Source organism: Amblyraja radiata, chromosome 14 (assembly GCF_010909765.2).
Source record: "Amblyraja radiata isolate CabotCenter1 chromosome 14, sAmbRad1.1.pri, whole genome shotgun sequence".
Classification (NCBI taxonomy): Eukaryota; Metazoa; Chordata; class Chondrichthyes; order Rajiformes; family Rajidae; genus Amblyraja; species Amblyraja radiata.
In genome coordinates, this window is record NC_045969.1 from 14,241,467 (window position 1) to 14,257,387 (window position 15,921).

General features: G+C 39.2%; 1 protein-coding gene across 3 annotated transcripts in view; it reads left to right on the forward strand.

Annotated features, from left to right (window-relative positions):
• Window positions 1–2,954: 2,954 nt before the first annotated feature.
• Window positions 2,955–15,921, forward strand: part of LOC116980397 (sorting nexin-9-like) — a 46,484-nt gene continuing 33,517 nt past the window's right edge. For 2 of the 3 annotated variants that reach the window (XM_033032571.1, XM_033032572.1), the window contains exons 1-6: window positions 2,955–3,075; window positions 7,157–7,240; window positions 8,841–8,915; window positions 11,177–11,260; window positions 12,659–12,698; window positions 14,090–14,174. In XM_033032571.1, the coding sequence (XP_032888462.1) occupies window positions 3,064–3,075; window positions 7,157–7,240; window positions 8,841–8,915; window positions 11,177–11,260; window positions 12,659–12,698; window positions 14,090–14,174 (380 nt within the window). In that variant the 5' untranslated portion in view covers window positions 2,955–3,063. The remainder of the gene's footprint in view (window positions 3,076–7,156; window positions 7,241–8,840; window positions 8,916–11,176; window positions 11,261–12,658; window positions 12,699–14,089; window positions 14,175–15,921) is intronic. The other variant, XM_033032573.1, reaches the window with a different exon arrangement.

The following is a 15,921-nucleotide window of genomic DNA, read 5'->3' on the forward strand; positions in this document are numbered from 1 at the left end:
TAGGCCCCCATTCCCTCATCTTTACCATGGATGTCCGGTTACTTTACACCTCCATCCCCCACCAGGAGGGTCTTAAATCCTTCCGTTTCTTCCTCGACCGCAGAACCAACCAATCCTGCACCCATGCAGAACTCACTGACTTCATCCATTTCACCACTAACTTCCATCTGGCACTCAACTTCACCTGGACCATTTCCGACATCTCCCTACCGTTTCTTGACCTCACCATCTCCGTAGCAGGTAACAGAACACTGACTGACATCTACTACAAACCCAGCGACTCCCATGGCTATCCGGACTACACTTCTTCCCACCCTGCTTCCTGTAAGGACTCTATCCCCTACTCCCAATTCCTTCGTCCGTGCCGCATCTGTACCCAGTATGAGGTGTTCTAAACCAGGGCATCAGAGATGTCCTCATTCTTTAGGGAACGGGGGTTCCCCTATTCGACTATAGATGAGGCTCTCATCAGGGTCTCTATATCCCGTAGCTCTGATCTCGCTCCCCATCCCCCCCACTCGTAACAAGGACAGAGTCCCCCTTGTCCTCACCTTCCACTCTACCTGCCGTCACATACAACAGATAATCCTCCGACATTTTCGCCACCTCCAACCGGATCCCACCACTGGCCACATCTTCCCATCTCCTCCCCTTTCCGCTTTCCACAAAGACTGCTCCCTCCATAACTCCCTGGCCAATTCATCCCTTCCAACCCAATCCGACCTTTCTGTCCTGGGCCTCCTCCATGGCCAGAGTGAGTCCCACCACAAATTGGAGGAGCAGCACCTCATATTTCGCTTGGGTAGTTTACACCCCAACGGTATGAACATTGACCTCCAATTTCAGGTAGTCCTTGTTTTCTCCCTCCTTCCCCTCCCTTCCCAGCTCTCCCACAGCCCACTGTCTCCGCCTCTTCCCTTCTTTTTCCCGCCCCACCCCCACATCAGTCTGAAGAAGGGTCTCGACCCGAAACGTCACCTATTCCTTCGCTCCATAGATGCTGCCTCACCGCTGAGTTTCTCCAGCATTTTTGTCTGCCTGCTTTTAGATCAATCTCTTTACTTTAAATGTGCTCTCTGGCCTTGGGTAATGGATAGTAAAAATTTAAGTTGTATCCTTTTAGTACAAGATATAATAGGCAGATAAATTGTCACCATAAACATGTACATGTTTAGTTTGCAACAAATTGATGTTAAATTTAAGACTTTATTTTCTGTTTAAAGGTCCTATGCTGTTGATGTCTTAGGTGAGGGAAAACACGTCTGATTGTCCTGTAGCAGATAGTGAGGTATATTCAAGATTCTTAAGGGAAATAACATATTGAGCTATATCAAAACGATTACTCTGAATAGACCCAGAATAACAGCTTAGAAGAGGAACTGCAAATTCATTTAAATATTCTTTACAAAGGGTGAGAGTGTGCTGAATATGCTGCACATGGAGGAAGTGGAGGTAGGTTGTGTGGAACATTTGATGGAGAATTGTTCAATACTTGTGAGCAAGATTTTTTTCAAAACGTTAGCATCTCTATTAGATTGAGGTGGCGAGGAAAGCAAAAGCATGAGATAATTCGAAATGCACAGACAAGAAATGTAATTACACAACAAAGTTACATTCCCATCAAGACAAGAGTGCATTTACTACATAAAAGATTAAAAGGTATTTCAGTTAATTGTAATGGGCCAACAAGTATTGACCCTTTTCCCCCTCAAAAACTAGAGTTTTTAGAAATTCAGTACAAGAGTTGGGACATCATGTTACAGTTGTACGAGATGTTGGTAAGGCCACATGTGGGATCCTATGCACATTTCTGATCACCTTGATATAGGAAGGATATTATTAAATTGGGAAGGGTGCAAAAAGATCTTTCAGGTATTGCTTAAAAACTGGAGGTTTTGAGTTTGTAAAGAGAGGCTGAATAGCCTGGGCTTTTAATTCCGCAGAACACACGATCCGTTGTGATGGCCGCTGGAGGTTTATAAAATGGACAAAGTGGATAATCACAGCCTTTCCCCCCCTCAGAGTAGGGGACATCTAAAACTAGTGTTCAGGGGTTTAAGATGAGAAGGGGACGATTTAAAAGAGGCCTGAAGGGTATTTTTTTTATCACAGAGCGTAATGTGTATTTGGACAGGCTGCTAAATGAACTGGTAGAATTGAGTGCAATTACATTTAAAAGATACTTGGACGGGCTCATGCGTCGAATAGGTATTGGCCAGGCGCAAACACATGGGACTGGCATCAGTGAGGCGTCCGTTGACAAAATATTGGCATTTGATATTTGGCGTCAAAGAGAACAGATACAATTAATCTTCTTGAAACGGGAAATGCTGGAAACGATCAACAGATCAGGCAAGACGAAACATCACCTACTCATGTTCTCCAGAGATGCTGCCTGACCCGCTGAGTTCATCTTTTTTTAAGCAGATCAGGCGACATCTGTGGAGAGAGACCGATAACATTTCAGGCCATTGACCTTTACATCAAGATGTAACACCGTCTTTATTCCTGATTTCCAGCACCTGCAGTATTTTGCTAAATCACAGTAAAGAATTGGCCAATTATTCGCCTTGCTAAGTTGTACTCGGAAGTTAAGTTACGAACATAAGGTTTTTAAAAACCTTTTTATTCTCTGCTCTTGCAATTTTTGCCAAAATATAAGTAACATTTAAATGTTGCCTATTGACTCAATTCAAAGTAAGATTTCACCACCCTCGATGATCAGTCAGTCGGTCTGCATCCTCTAAAGCGAAGATAGACGCCAACGTGCTGGTGTAACTGCGGGTCAGGCAGCATTTCTGGAGAAAAGACATAGGTGACGTTTTGGGTCGGAATCCTTCTTCAGCCACGCTGAAGTTCCTATAAAACGATACCGTTTGCTATCCAGCAGGGGATGGTAGATTCCGTTATCGGCAACAACTCTGCATTTGACAAAAGAGAAAGATCGCCGAAAGGGAATGACGTGCCGCTGCCGGGTGAACACTGAGCGCTGAATTACTTTCCTCCGCAGACTTTAAAAATCATTGTTCAAAATTACACTCTGGCCGGGCGGACCTGGAAAGCATGTCCTCGAAGGTAGGCGCCATTCTGTTGGGACACATTAGCTTTTTTATCACTTGGGAAACTTATTTTCATTGGTTATGGAAAAATATTCAGTGTCATTCAGAACAAATTGGACAGGCGAGTTCTTAACTTTGAGTAGAACCCAAGATTTCGGCCATAATCTTTATTACTGAACAGAAAACTAAGAGCAGGGGGGACGCAGTGTCTGTGGAGGGAAATGGACAGATGACTATTCTTCGAACTCCAGGAGTAGATGATAGATAGATAGATAGATAGATAAATACTTTATTAATCCCCTTATTCAGTAGGAATATTTCGGGCCACTGTCCTTTCAAAAGAATTAGGACTGAAGTGAACTGAACTGATGTGAGGAAGTTGTCCAACAACTTTGTTGGGCGTTACTTTATGTTACAGATAATGACATGTAATGGTTTGGAACATTGCCTTTGTTGGCCGTTAAGTGTTGGTAAAAAATAATTTCCCTGTGCAAGAGTTGAAAAAATTTGACGACATTGAACTTATCGCGCTTGCTAGACCTCTATGTCAACTGTCCCCGTTTCTTGAACAGAACAGTCAGGTTCCTCAGAGTATCAACATCTTTTATTTCCTTACTATTTAAAACAAATACTATTTAAAACAAATACTTCATCTTATTATTTTTTCTTCCAAAGAAAAGGTGATTATATCGAAAGTCCTGTGAGGATTTGTTTTAAACGCACGGCAAGTGATTAGGTTAGTAGTGGAAGGATATTCAAACGGACCTGGGTGACCTAATATCAAACACTTCAAAAAGCTTGTAGAATGTCAAGGATAATGAAACTAAAGATCTTTTTTATGCTATAGCTAATGGCACTGTTTTAATATTTCAGTCTGGTGGGGTAATCACTTGAATCGCATTGTGCCAGTTATGCACTGGAATAGGTAATAATGCAACACAATTTATAATTTGCAGCAATTTTTCACTTTGAGCAAATTATCTTCCACATATGCTCACCTTGCTAAGTTTTCCAGTCTTTTCTGTTTTTGTTTCTGATTTCCAGCACTGACAGTATATATCCTGCTTCTCCATCTGTAAATATGTTTCATAACATTTGCTTGCTGCCAATTTCCCACTCTTCCTCTTGAATCTAGGCCCAAATAAAATCAATATTTTTATCCAATAGTCTTCCACAGGAAAATAAAACAGAATTAAGAACCATTTTAGAAACATAGAAACATAGAAATTAGGTGCAGGAGTAGGCCATTCGGCCCTTCGAGCCTGCCCCGCCATTGGCTGCCCCGCCATGGCTGATCATCCAACTCAGTATCCTGTACCTGCCTTCTCTCCATACCCCCTGGTCCCTTTAGCCACAAGGGCCACATCTAACTCCCCCTTAAATATAGCCAATGAACTGGCCTCAACTACCTTCTGTGGCAGAGAATTCCAGAGATTCACCACTCTCTGTGTGAAAAATGTTTTCCTCATCTCGGTCCTAAAAGATTTCCCCCTTATCCTTAAACTGTGACCCCTTGTTCTGGACTTCCCCAACATCAGGAACAATCTTCCTGCATCTAGCCTGTCCAACCCCTTAAGAATTTAGTAAGTTTCTATAAGATCCCCCCTCAATCTTCTAAATTCTAGCGAGTACAAGCCGAGTCTATCCAGTCTTTCTTCATATGAAAGTCCAGACATCCCAGGAATCAGTCTGGTGAACCTTCTCTGCACTCCGTCTATGGCAAGAATGTCTTTTCTCAGATTAGGAGACCAAAACTGTACGCAATACTCCAGGTGTGGTCTCACCAAGACCCTGTACAACTGCAGCAGAACCTCCCTGCTCCTATACTCAAATCCTTTTGCTATGAATGCTAACATACCATTCACTTTCTTCACTACCTGCTGCACCTGCATGCATACTTTCAATGACTGGTGTACCATGACACCCAGGTCTCGTTGCATCTCCCCTTTTCCTAATCAGCCACCATTCAGATAATAGTCTACTTTCCTGTTTTTGCCACCAAAGTGGATAACCTCACATTTATCCACATTATACTGCATCTGCCATGCATTTGCCCTCTCACCCAGCCTATCCAAGTCACCTTGCAGCTCCTAGCATCTTCCTCACAGCTAACGCTGCCTCCCAGCTTCGTGTCATCCGCAAACTTGGAGATGTTGCATTCAATTCCCTTGTCCAAATCATTAATATATATTGTAAATAGCTGGGGTCCCAGCACTGAGCCTTGCGGTACCCCACTAGTCACTGCCTGCAATTGTGAAAAGGACCCTACTCTTTGCTTCCTGTCTGCCAGCCAGTTCTCTATCCACATCAATACTGAACCCTCAATACCGTGTGCTTTAAGTTTGTATACTAATCTCTTACGTGGGACCTTGTCGAAAGCCTTCTGAAAGTCCAGATATAACACATCCACTGGTTCTCCCTTATCCACTCTACTAGTTACATCCTCGAAAAATTCTATAAGATTCGTCAGACATGATTTACCTTTCATAAATCCATGCTGACTTTGCCCTATGATTTCACCACTCACCGAATGTGCTGCTATCCCATCTTTAATAACTGACTCTAGCATTTTCCCCACTACTGATGTTAGACTAACTGGTCTGTAATTCCCCGTTTTCTCTCTCCCTCCCTTCTTAAAAAGTGGGGTTACATTAGCTACCCTCCAATCCTCAGGAACTACTCCATAATCTAAAGAGTTTTGAAAAATGATCACTATTGCATCCACTATTTCTGCAGCTACTTCCTTAAGTACTCTGGGATGCAGCCTATCTGGCCCTGGGGATTTATCAGCCTTTAATCCATTCAATTTACCTAACACCACTTCCTGGCTAACCTGGATTTCACTCAGTTCCACCATCTCATTTGACCCCCGGTCCCCTGCTATTACCGGCAGATTATTTATGTCTTCCTTAGTGAAGACAGAACCAAAGTAGTTATTCAATTGGTCTGCCGTGTCTTTGTTCCCCATGATCAATTCACCTGTTTCTGACTGCAAGGGACCTACATTTGTTTTAACTAATCTTTTTCTCTTCACATATCTATAAAAACTTTTGCAGTCAGTTTTTATGTTCCCTGCCAGTTTTCTTTCATAATCTATTTTCCCTTTCCTAATTAAGCCCTTTGTCCTCCTCTGCTGGACTCTGAATTTCTCCCAGTCCTCTGGTAGGCTGCTTTTTCTGGCTAATTTGTATGCTTCATCTTTTGTTTTGATACTCTCCCTGATTTCCATTGTTATCCACGGATGCACTACCTTCCCTGATTTATTCTTTTGCCAAACTGGGATGAACAATTGTTGTAGTTCATCCATGCAGTCTTTAAATGCCTTCCATTGCATATCCACCGTCAACCCTTTAAGAATCAATTGCCAGTCTATCTTGGCCAATTCACGTCTCATACCCTCAAAGTTACCTTTCTTTAAGTTCAGGACCCTTGTTTCTGAATTAACAATGTCACTCTACATTCTAATGAAGAACTCAACCATATTATGGTCACTCTTGCCCAAGGGGCCACGCACAACAAGACTGCTAACTAACCCTTCCTCATTACTCAATACCCAATCTAGAATAGCCTGCTCTCTCGTTGGTTCCTCTACATGTTGGCTTAGAAAACTATCCCGCATACATTCCAAGAAATCCTCTTCCTCAGCACCCTTGCCAATTTGATTCACCCAATCTATATGTAGATTGAAGTCACCCATTATAACTGTTTTACCTTTGTTGCACGCATTTCTAATTTCCTGTTTGATGCCATCCCCAACTCCATTACTACTGTTAGGTGGCCTGTACACAACTCCCACTAGCGTTTTCTGCCCCTTAGTGTTTCGCAGCACTACCCATATCGATTCCACATCCTCCAAGCTAATGTCCTTCCTTTCTATTGCGTTAATCTCCTCTCTAACCAGCAACGCTACCCCACCTCCTTTTCCTTTCTGTCTATCCCTCCTGAATATTGAATATCCCTGGATGTTCAGCTCCCAGCCTTGGTCACCCTGGAGCCATGTCTCCGTGGCATTTCTATTTTCATAGTAAACCAAAGTGAAATTATGGGAAGTTTAGGGAACCATATTCTTTGTACATAACTCAAGTTTCTTTACTTAGGCTAAAGTTCGGTACTACTTCAAACGTCGCAAAGAAGGTGAACTGACTCTAACACCAGGAGAGATTATTACAGTTACCTACCAGGTAAAGAATCTTCAGCAATCGTTCAGCAAAATAGTGTGCATGAGAAAATGATCATGCATTGTTTAGTAATACCCATAGAACATAGAAACATAGAAAGTAGGTGCAGGAGTAGGCCCTTCGAGCCAGCGCTGCCATTCAATATGATCATGGCTGATCTTCCAAAATCAGTACCCAGTTCCTGCTATTTCCCTATATCCCTTGATTTAGTTAGCCCTACTAGCTAAATCTAACTATATATAACTCTCTCTTGAAACAGTACAGCCCTAAGATCTAATTCTAACTGTATATCTAACTCTCTCTAGAACAGCACAGCAGAGGAACAGTCTCTTTGGCCTACAAAGTCTGTGCCGGAGATGATGCCAAGACCAACCCTGATCTGCCTGCATATAATCCACCCATTTTGTGAATTATCAAGATATTTTCAATCTGCAGTTTTCATTTTTCTTCAAAATGTATATGGACAACCAGGGCTATAACAATCCTCTCTTCTAGAATTAAGACCAAGTATGGTCTGTGCTATTGTATCTCAAGCGAGACAAAACGACTTTCCATTCATGGGTTACAAGCCTCTGTGTACAAGCTGAAGCAGTGTGTTACCAGGATTTGACAGACTATTGCTGACTATGGTCACACGTCAGCTACACCTTCAAGGATTGGAACCCCTTCAAGTTATTGCAATGCGTATTTAGCCAAATGTGGCTTACAATAGGAAAACCAACAACGCAAGTACATCTGAATGGAAGATGTGATCACTATTTCATTGCTAGTCTGGCTGATCATGAGGCAGCAAACTGACTAGCTTTGCCCATGTCTACCATTGGATTCTCATAACTCTTCAGCTGCCAAGCTGGTCACCTATGCCACAGACTGCCTCTTGCTGAAGTTCAATCCCATCTGCATTGTTGAGGTGTGAAATTCTGTCTACGGAGACATGCACACTTTGAAACTTTTTGTACTCCTCTAGTTTTATATTTAAGATGAATGATATTTCCTGAAATATGCTCATTTGTCTCAGTAAAAATGACAATAAAGCAAAGCAAAGCCACGTTTTCCAACTGGTCTTCAACAGCAGCATAACAATGCTAAACAGCCAAGAGACAAAAGTTAGTTTCAATGTACTCTAGCACGTAAAATGGCCATTCTGGAATTTTACTAATTGGAATTGACAAATCAATATTTTAAACATTTTGCTGAGTGGAGTTAAAAATGCAACTCAAAACGTTTCTAGAAATAAGTTTCCAAAAATGAGATGCCAGCAGAACAGAATCCCTAGTTAATGCATCCAGCGATTGTTTTTTTGATGCTATCAGACAATCATGGAGTATCTTAAATAAAACTCTTGCTTCCTTGTGCAGTTCCAAGATGAAATGTTACAATTTAAAACCAGTTAGAAACCAAAAACTGATCAAAATGTTGCTGAATTTCTACATCTACATCTATAATACCAGGAAGAGAATCTAGTTCAAAAACTATTTATTGAATCACTTTCCATGTTATTCAACTGTAGTTTTCATTCTTCAGGTGATGTTTCTTTGAAACAATGTTCTTTAAAATGTTTTCACAAGACTCATCTACTCAGCAGATGCAATTGTTTCTTCAGGACAAAGACAATAGTTGGTATGAAGGCATCAATTCTATTGGTGAGCAAGGACTGTTTCCTGGAAAATATGTGGAGGTAAGATGCAAGACAGGTTTGCCTCAATTTATTATAAATTATACTTAGATGTAAAATTTCACAAAAACCTCCAATGCATTGAATTGCTTCTAATTTGCCTTCCCATCTGAACTGTCTGATCTGAATGAAACATTTTTGTTGTTTGCTCTGGTTTGTTCCACTTTTGTAGAACACCAGCGAATAGTGAAAATAAAATCACTTGTACACATCACACCACATGGTGGTTATTCGTTTCATTATTAGGTAAGTTCTTGAAAACAAGCGAGGAGAGTTCTGAAAAGAGTTTCAGCAAAAGCAACTCAGAAAATGTATTGGAGTTTTATCAAATTAATCGGATGATGTCCCTTCATTGTTATACAACCATCACTAAAAATAATCTGTAGAATGACATAACGTTTATAACCTCACAGAAGATGATATAAAAGCGGGAACTGAGACACTGCTGGCCACTTCCGCAGAACTATGTGGCTAAGCCTAATATTTTAGTGAGTAAACATAGTTTCTCTAATTGTTTTCCTATTTGTCTATCGCCTATAATAATTACAACTCTTTTTGTTTGTCTCTGTTGGACTCCCACATACCTTATGTTACCAATAAATGACTTCAATCATTTTCCTTGTCCCAGATGCCCTCAAACCTACCTCTCTACCAACTTATTTTTCTTATTTTGTACCACCAACTTTATACCTTTCTGCAGAAGGCATCCCTATCCCATATCCTCTGGTGTACTCGACTCAGGATCACACCAAAGTACTTACAACATATGCTGCATAAGTGGTGCCCAGGCAAACTGGATGGGTGCTTTGAACACTGGGAAAGTGCACAAAGAGCTGAGACCTAGTGATTGTTAGCCTAACATTGGTGATGGCTTGGTCGATGATCAGAAGACAATTTGTCAATGAGATTGAAGGATAGCAATAATGAGGCGTGGAACAGATAATGTTCAACCTTGCAAAGATTCTGGCCATGGAAGAGAAAGCTTTCATAAATGCAGGATGCAAGAAAATTGGATCGTTCACAAAAAGGGGCAAATAAAAATAATTATATGAGTATGGGTTATCATTTTATTTTATCTGTCTAATCTGGTTTGCTAAAATGACTAATTAAAGGGACACAATTTCCTTGCATTAGTGGAAGTTCTGGGATCTCATTGTTAATAGTTGCACTACATTTCCACAATAGTACATTCCCTTAAAAGCAAAATGTACTATAGCAGATACAGGAAATCTGATATTTGAGGAAAAAATGCTGGAGATACCTAGCAGCTCAGGCAACATCTGTGTAAATAAAAATAAAGTTAACAATTCAGATCAATGACCTTTCAGCAAAACTGGGAAAAATTAGAAATTAAGCAGGTTTCAAAGTTGCAGATTTTTCTTCCTGTGGCAGGAAAAGTAAGAGATGAGTCAGTGAAAGGCTAAAGACTTCAATGTCTCCTACAGACCTTCACTTTTGTTCTATCTGTCCTTGCCCTTTATTGTGTAGCTTCTGACTTGTCACATTATTAACTTGTCCCAGTCAAGCAGAAAGGTCATGAAAACAGAGAGTGATGGAAATTCACAGCAGGTCAGGCAACATCAAGATGTAAAGCTATTGGTTTGAAAACATCAATCTTGCTCTCCCCACAGTTGCTGATTGACCAGCTGAGTATTTCCAATGTTTTTGTTTTTTATTATACGTTTCTTCAGTTTACTGTTGGTTTTCCATCCAATGGAGACCAGTGGCAGAACTCCATCCTGTATGGATTCCCAACATTTACATTGAGAATTTTGCTTTTGGATCCATAATCAATACATTCAATAGGGATTGCAGTACTGTGAGGAAGAAAGTCAAGGAGAAGTTTTTTTTCCATACTTGTTCGTGGTTTACTTCAAGTTTCTATATAAACTATGATTGTCTTTTTTTTTTCATTTATAATATGAATTTTTAAATTGTCAAGAGCTTTGAAAGATGTTTGTGAATGTTGATGAAATATGATTGATTACAATTGGCATGCACAGAAAAATCCACACTGTTAACTATAGCTTCAGTGGTAGTCTTGTACAGTACATAGAAACCATTTAGTCCCTACTGGTTGCAATAGCTTTTTGCAACAAATCACAAACTACTTATAGTTACAAGACCACCATTGTCAATTTTGCATGTCCTTTTAGGAAAGAGTGATGATCAAAATGGATCACTTTATTAGTAATATTATAGCATTATTTTAATATTATTAATATTAATTATCTAAACTTCATTATTTTAAAATCATTCTATAGTTGATAATGGACACTGTATCACATCCTGAGATTGAAGAAGCATGTGACATTGACTCAACTTATGAAGAACTAGATGCAGTTGAGGTATGTTAAAGTGCGTAATGACAATCAAGAGAATTCTGCTTCAGTACTGTAACACTTGTAGGGTTTTATGCACAGTGGAATCTCAACTTCATTCTTGGGTACAAATAAATATTTTGCTGAATTCAACAAGATAAACATAAACCTCATACATAAACCTATGTATTAATAGAATGGACCAGGTGTTAAACTGTGGAATTCTCTACCACAGAAGCCAGTGAAGGCCAATTCATTGGATGTTTTCAAGAGAGAGTTAGATTTAGCTCTTGGGGCTAAATTAATCCAGGTATATGGGGAAAAAGCAAGAATGGGGTACTGATTTTAGATGATCAGCAAATGATCATATTGAATGGTGGTGCTGGCTTGAAGGGCTGAATGGCCTGCTTCTGCACCTATTTTTCTATGTTTCTAAGTGACTGCAGTATTATTTTGAACTGCTCCTGAATACTTTATGTACGGAGGCTTGCTTGTGACTTCAACTAAACCTGCTTTAGCCCCAATTTCCATTGATTCACTTTAATGGTTCACTTAGAAAATGCTATGAACCCCTCTGGTGCTCATTCATGCTAAGTCAAGGAAATAAACCATGCCGCCTAATGTTCATCTTGAAAAAGGCCAGGTGTATGAAGGAAAATTTGGGTTTGAAAGTGAAGAACAGCAGAATAAATACTGTAGCAGTGTTAGAAATATTATCTTATCAGAAAATATAATGAAATATCTATATAAGGACCTGAACATTTTATTTATGGGCTATTTTGTCTCTGTCCAACAAACACCTCCACTCCCCACCCCCTGCCTGCATACACTTGCACAAATGATGTTTCCTTGACTATTTGTTCCTGTAATTGATTTGTGGTCAAGGTTGCACAGAAATCATTGCTCTTGATCAGTCCCATAAAGTCATAAGGAATAGGAGTAGAATTAGGCCATTCGGCCCAAGAAGTCTACTCCGCCATTCAATCATGGTTGATCTATCTCTCCCTGCTAATCCCATAAATGCCCTTGATGCAAAGTATGTATATTTTAATTTAAATGCACGAGGAGATCCCATTCTATCCCTCTCAACAATAATCCATTTAAAGCTACAAAGCTAAGGAAATCTTCAAAGGCCAGAAACAAAACAAATCAAAACTAAATGTTGGCTGTGGCCCAGGATAATCTCATGCTTCTGCCTTCGAAAATTCACTCTTGTAAGTGAAAATTATTTTCAAAAAATATGTGGCCTTTGCAAGTACAAATTTATATTTATTCCTAGAACTGTTTTAGTATAAATTTAAACATAATCATTCCGAATAATGTAATTCACCAGGAATTTCTTTGACCTCTTCTCAGTTGGTGATTAACTACAAACCATGTTTTTCCTACTTGGTAATGGCTGTGAACAAATTCCTCTTTTAATAGCTCAGATCAAAGAAATCCAGCAGCTATTCAGACACTTCTGGTACGTATTTTAATTCTTATATTAATTAGTTTCTTTTATTGCCTTTTGATTTCTTCTTCACTATTGTTGTTGGTTGCTGCTTAGTTTAAGGCTGCAGATACAAAGTCTGGGAGATTTTATGTTTAAGAACCTACATACGCAGTGCTTAGGAATAACATGAGTAATTTTGTGTAACGTACCATCTGAATACTTTGCAAAGTATTCTGCAATGGTGGGCTTTTTTTTTCAATTTTTGATCGAAAATGCGTCTATGAAGCTTCTTGTGGTGATTTCCCATAGTTCTACAACAGCAAATTACATTACATGAAATTGAATAAGATTGTTTTATTTTACCAACCAGCCAGCCTTCAAAAGTGGGGAAGGAGCAGTAAATGGCAAAGTGCCTCCTGGACTATATTTCATCTTCATGCTCCAGATGTTCAAGAAAGTTAGCAATATGGTGTAGAGATTTCCAGAAAAAGAATGAAAATGTACAGTAGGAAACAATTTAATCTCTTGATGGCCTTTTACAAGACCCAACTGAACATATACTAGTCAGTTTTAAAATAACCAACAACCCTTTTTGACTGAGAATTTTAAAGATTCACCATTCTGTGGGTGAGGAAATATTTTCACACACTTGTCCAGAATTGCTGAACCTTGTTTTAAAACTGTGATGCCTGGTTCAAGATGAGTAAAATATCATTCCTGCATCTCACCTCGACTCCCTATCATAATTTTACGTATTTCAGTAACATATCCTTTCTTCTAAACTCAAGTGAGCATAGTCCCAGTCTACGTAAACTCCAGCACAGTCCACAAATAAATCTGGTTATCCTTCATTGTACACCCTTTACCCTAGGTTTACCCTTCTGTTAGTTTGGAGACCACACAGTATTCCAGGTGCAATCTTACATGGGCCCATTGTACCGAGATATTTCTACTCCTGTACTCAAATCCTCTTGCTATACAGCCCAAGATATTGTTGCCTACCAAATTGATAACTGTGATGGATCTTAACCTTCAATTATTTGTCTACACAACATCTAGATCTCCCCGAACATTAACGCTTTTCAATCTGTCAAAATGTAAAAAAAATACTCCACTTTTTTATTTTCCCTACTATTTTAGTAGGGAACAACCCCACATGTTCTCATGTTATATTGTATTTGGCTTGTCTTGTCCCATTAACTTAGTCTATCCATATCCCCATGAAGTCCTTTGCATCCTCTTTATAGCCCACACTGCCACTTAGTTTTTAATTATCGGCATACTACAATTAAATACTGGTTACAATATAGCTTTGCCTGAGTCTTTCTAGCCTTCAGAAGAGAAGGTCTTTGTTGGAACAGCAATACATAAAGTTTGAATATATCAATGTGCATGTGAACGCATTTGCCATTCTCACACAGAATCGATTGACCAAGATTATGAGATTATCCCCGAACAAGAGGACAAGCGAGGCAGTAATGAACAGTCTCCTAAAAGAGCAAACAGGTAACAGTTTACCTCTTCGAACCTCATCTACTGTATTCAGTGCTTCCAATGTGGCCTCCTTGACATTGGCGAGACCAGGCTGAGGCTAGGCAACAATTTTGCTGAACACTTGCGCTCGGTCGAACCAAGGACTATTACTGTAGATCTCCCAGTTGCGAACCATTTAAAATTCCCTTCCCAAACCAATACTGATCTTCCTGTCCTGGGCTTCATCAACTGCCAAAGCGAAGCCACACCCAAATTGGAGGAATAGCATCTTGTATTCATCTTGGGTAGCTTACAGACCAAAGGTATGAACATTGAATTCCCTCATTTTAAGTACATCCAATTTAAGTAAATTTCTCTTTCCTGTCCACCATATGTTTTGCTGAGTTCCTCCAGCACTGTGTTTTGCAGAAATAAAGGTTTACTTTCAGTAGCTTCAAACAATTATAGCAAAATCAATTGTATGAACAGGTTTGGCATTCCAAATAATGCTTGTTATATTTTTACGATTCAGTTGCATTGAAGTTTTTAAAAATGAACCCATAAAAAGAGATCTAATTTTTTAAAATGCACGTCACTTTTTTTTTAAAGAATGTCACACAGTTTGGATGAGATCAAATTGTCATGGCAATGGTTAACACTACAAGCAGCTTAAAATTTTGTGTTAAACTTATAGTTATTGAGCTAATTCTAATGAATTCCCCTTTGATTTACTGTGGGACATACTGAAATACAAAATTTCGAGTTACTCGATATCACTTACCAAAGAAAAGAACAATGTTATCTCAAAATACCACAGGATGGAATGATTGTGTCACAAGAATATGCATAATTTATTGTTAGTGGAAAAGGGATAGTTTCTTAAGCTCATTACAAATTGCTTGCTGGATCGTTACACTTGGGCTTCTGCATTTATATGAATGTTATCTGCGAATATTTAGATTTTTCAAATTTGCAATCCAACTAACACTTCACTTCTTTTCTGTATCTCAGTCTTGGCAACTTCTAGTCCAGATTGTATACCATGATAAGTAACTTATTGCCATTTAATGCCAAGGATCTTTATACTTCCAAACTCAATTTAGCAATAAAACATACCAGTTGCTTTGGAATCTGACCATAGTAATGTTACTACATTATGCGCATGCATTTCATGGGCTAAAATTTCTGTTCATAGTCAATGTTTATCAGACAACCAATTCACTATAACATTTTCATTCAATTTTCTGTCAATATATTTGTTTGCATGTGTTTGAGAGCAAATCCTTGCAGAACAAATTTTTGTATACCAGTATTCAAATGGTACAAGTCACACAAATTTTTGGTGTTCTCAAATTGAAATAATATTTGCATATGTTACAATTGGCAATTAATGCATAACTCGATTCATGATTTTCTCATTTACAAACTACTTGGTCCATAATTGGGGGATAAACTTGGGCAAACCTGATTGAATAATATTTACATCGGTAGGCAATTTCAATACCTTGCCAATGAGCCTAGTATTGTGTCTGTGGTGATTTTCAAGTTACTTACAGTCACTGCATATTTCATGGACTCCTTAACCGATAGCTGCTGGGATCCAACACGGCTAACAAAGGATTTGTTTTCACTTTGCATGTTGCGGTGTGACTTCAACATTTTATTCAACTAGCAGCAGCTGCCTGACACATGATTTTCCAAAAGTGGTAAATTGGAATAGAAAAGCTGCTAGTACTTGACAGGTCAGGCAACATCTGTGGGAAAAGAAATGAAATTAAAG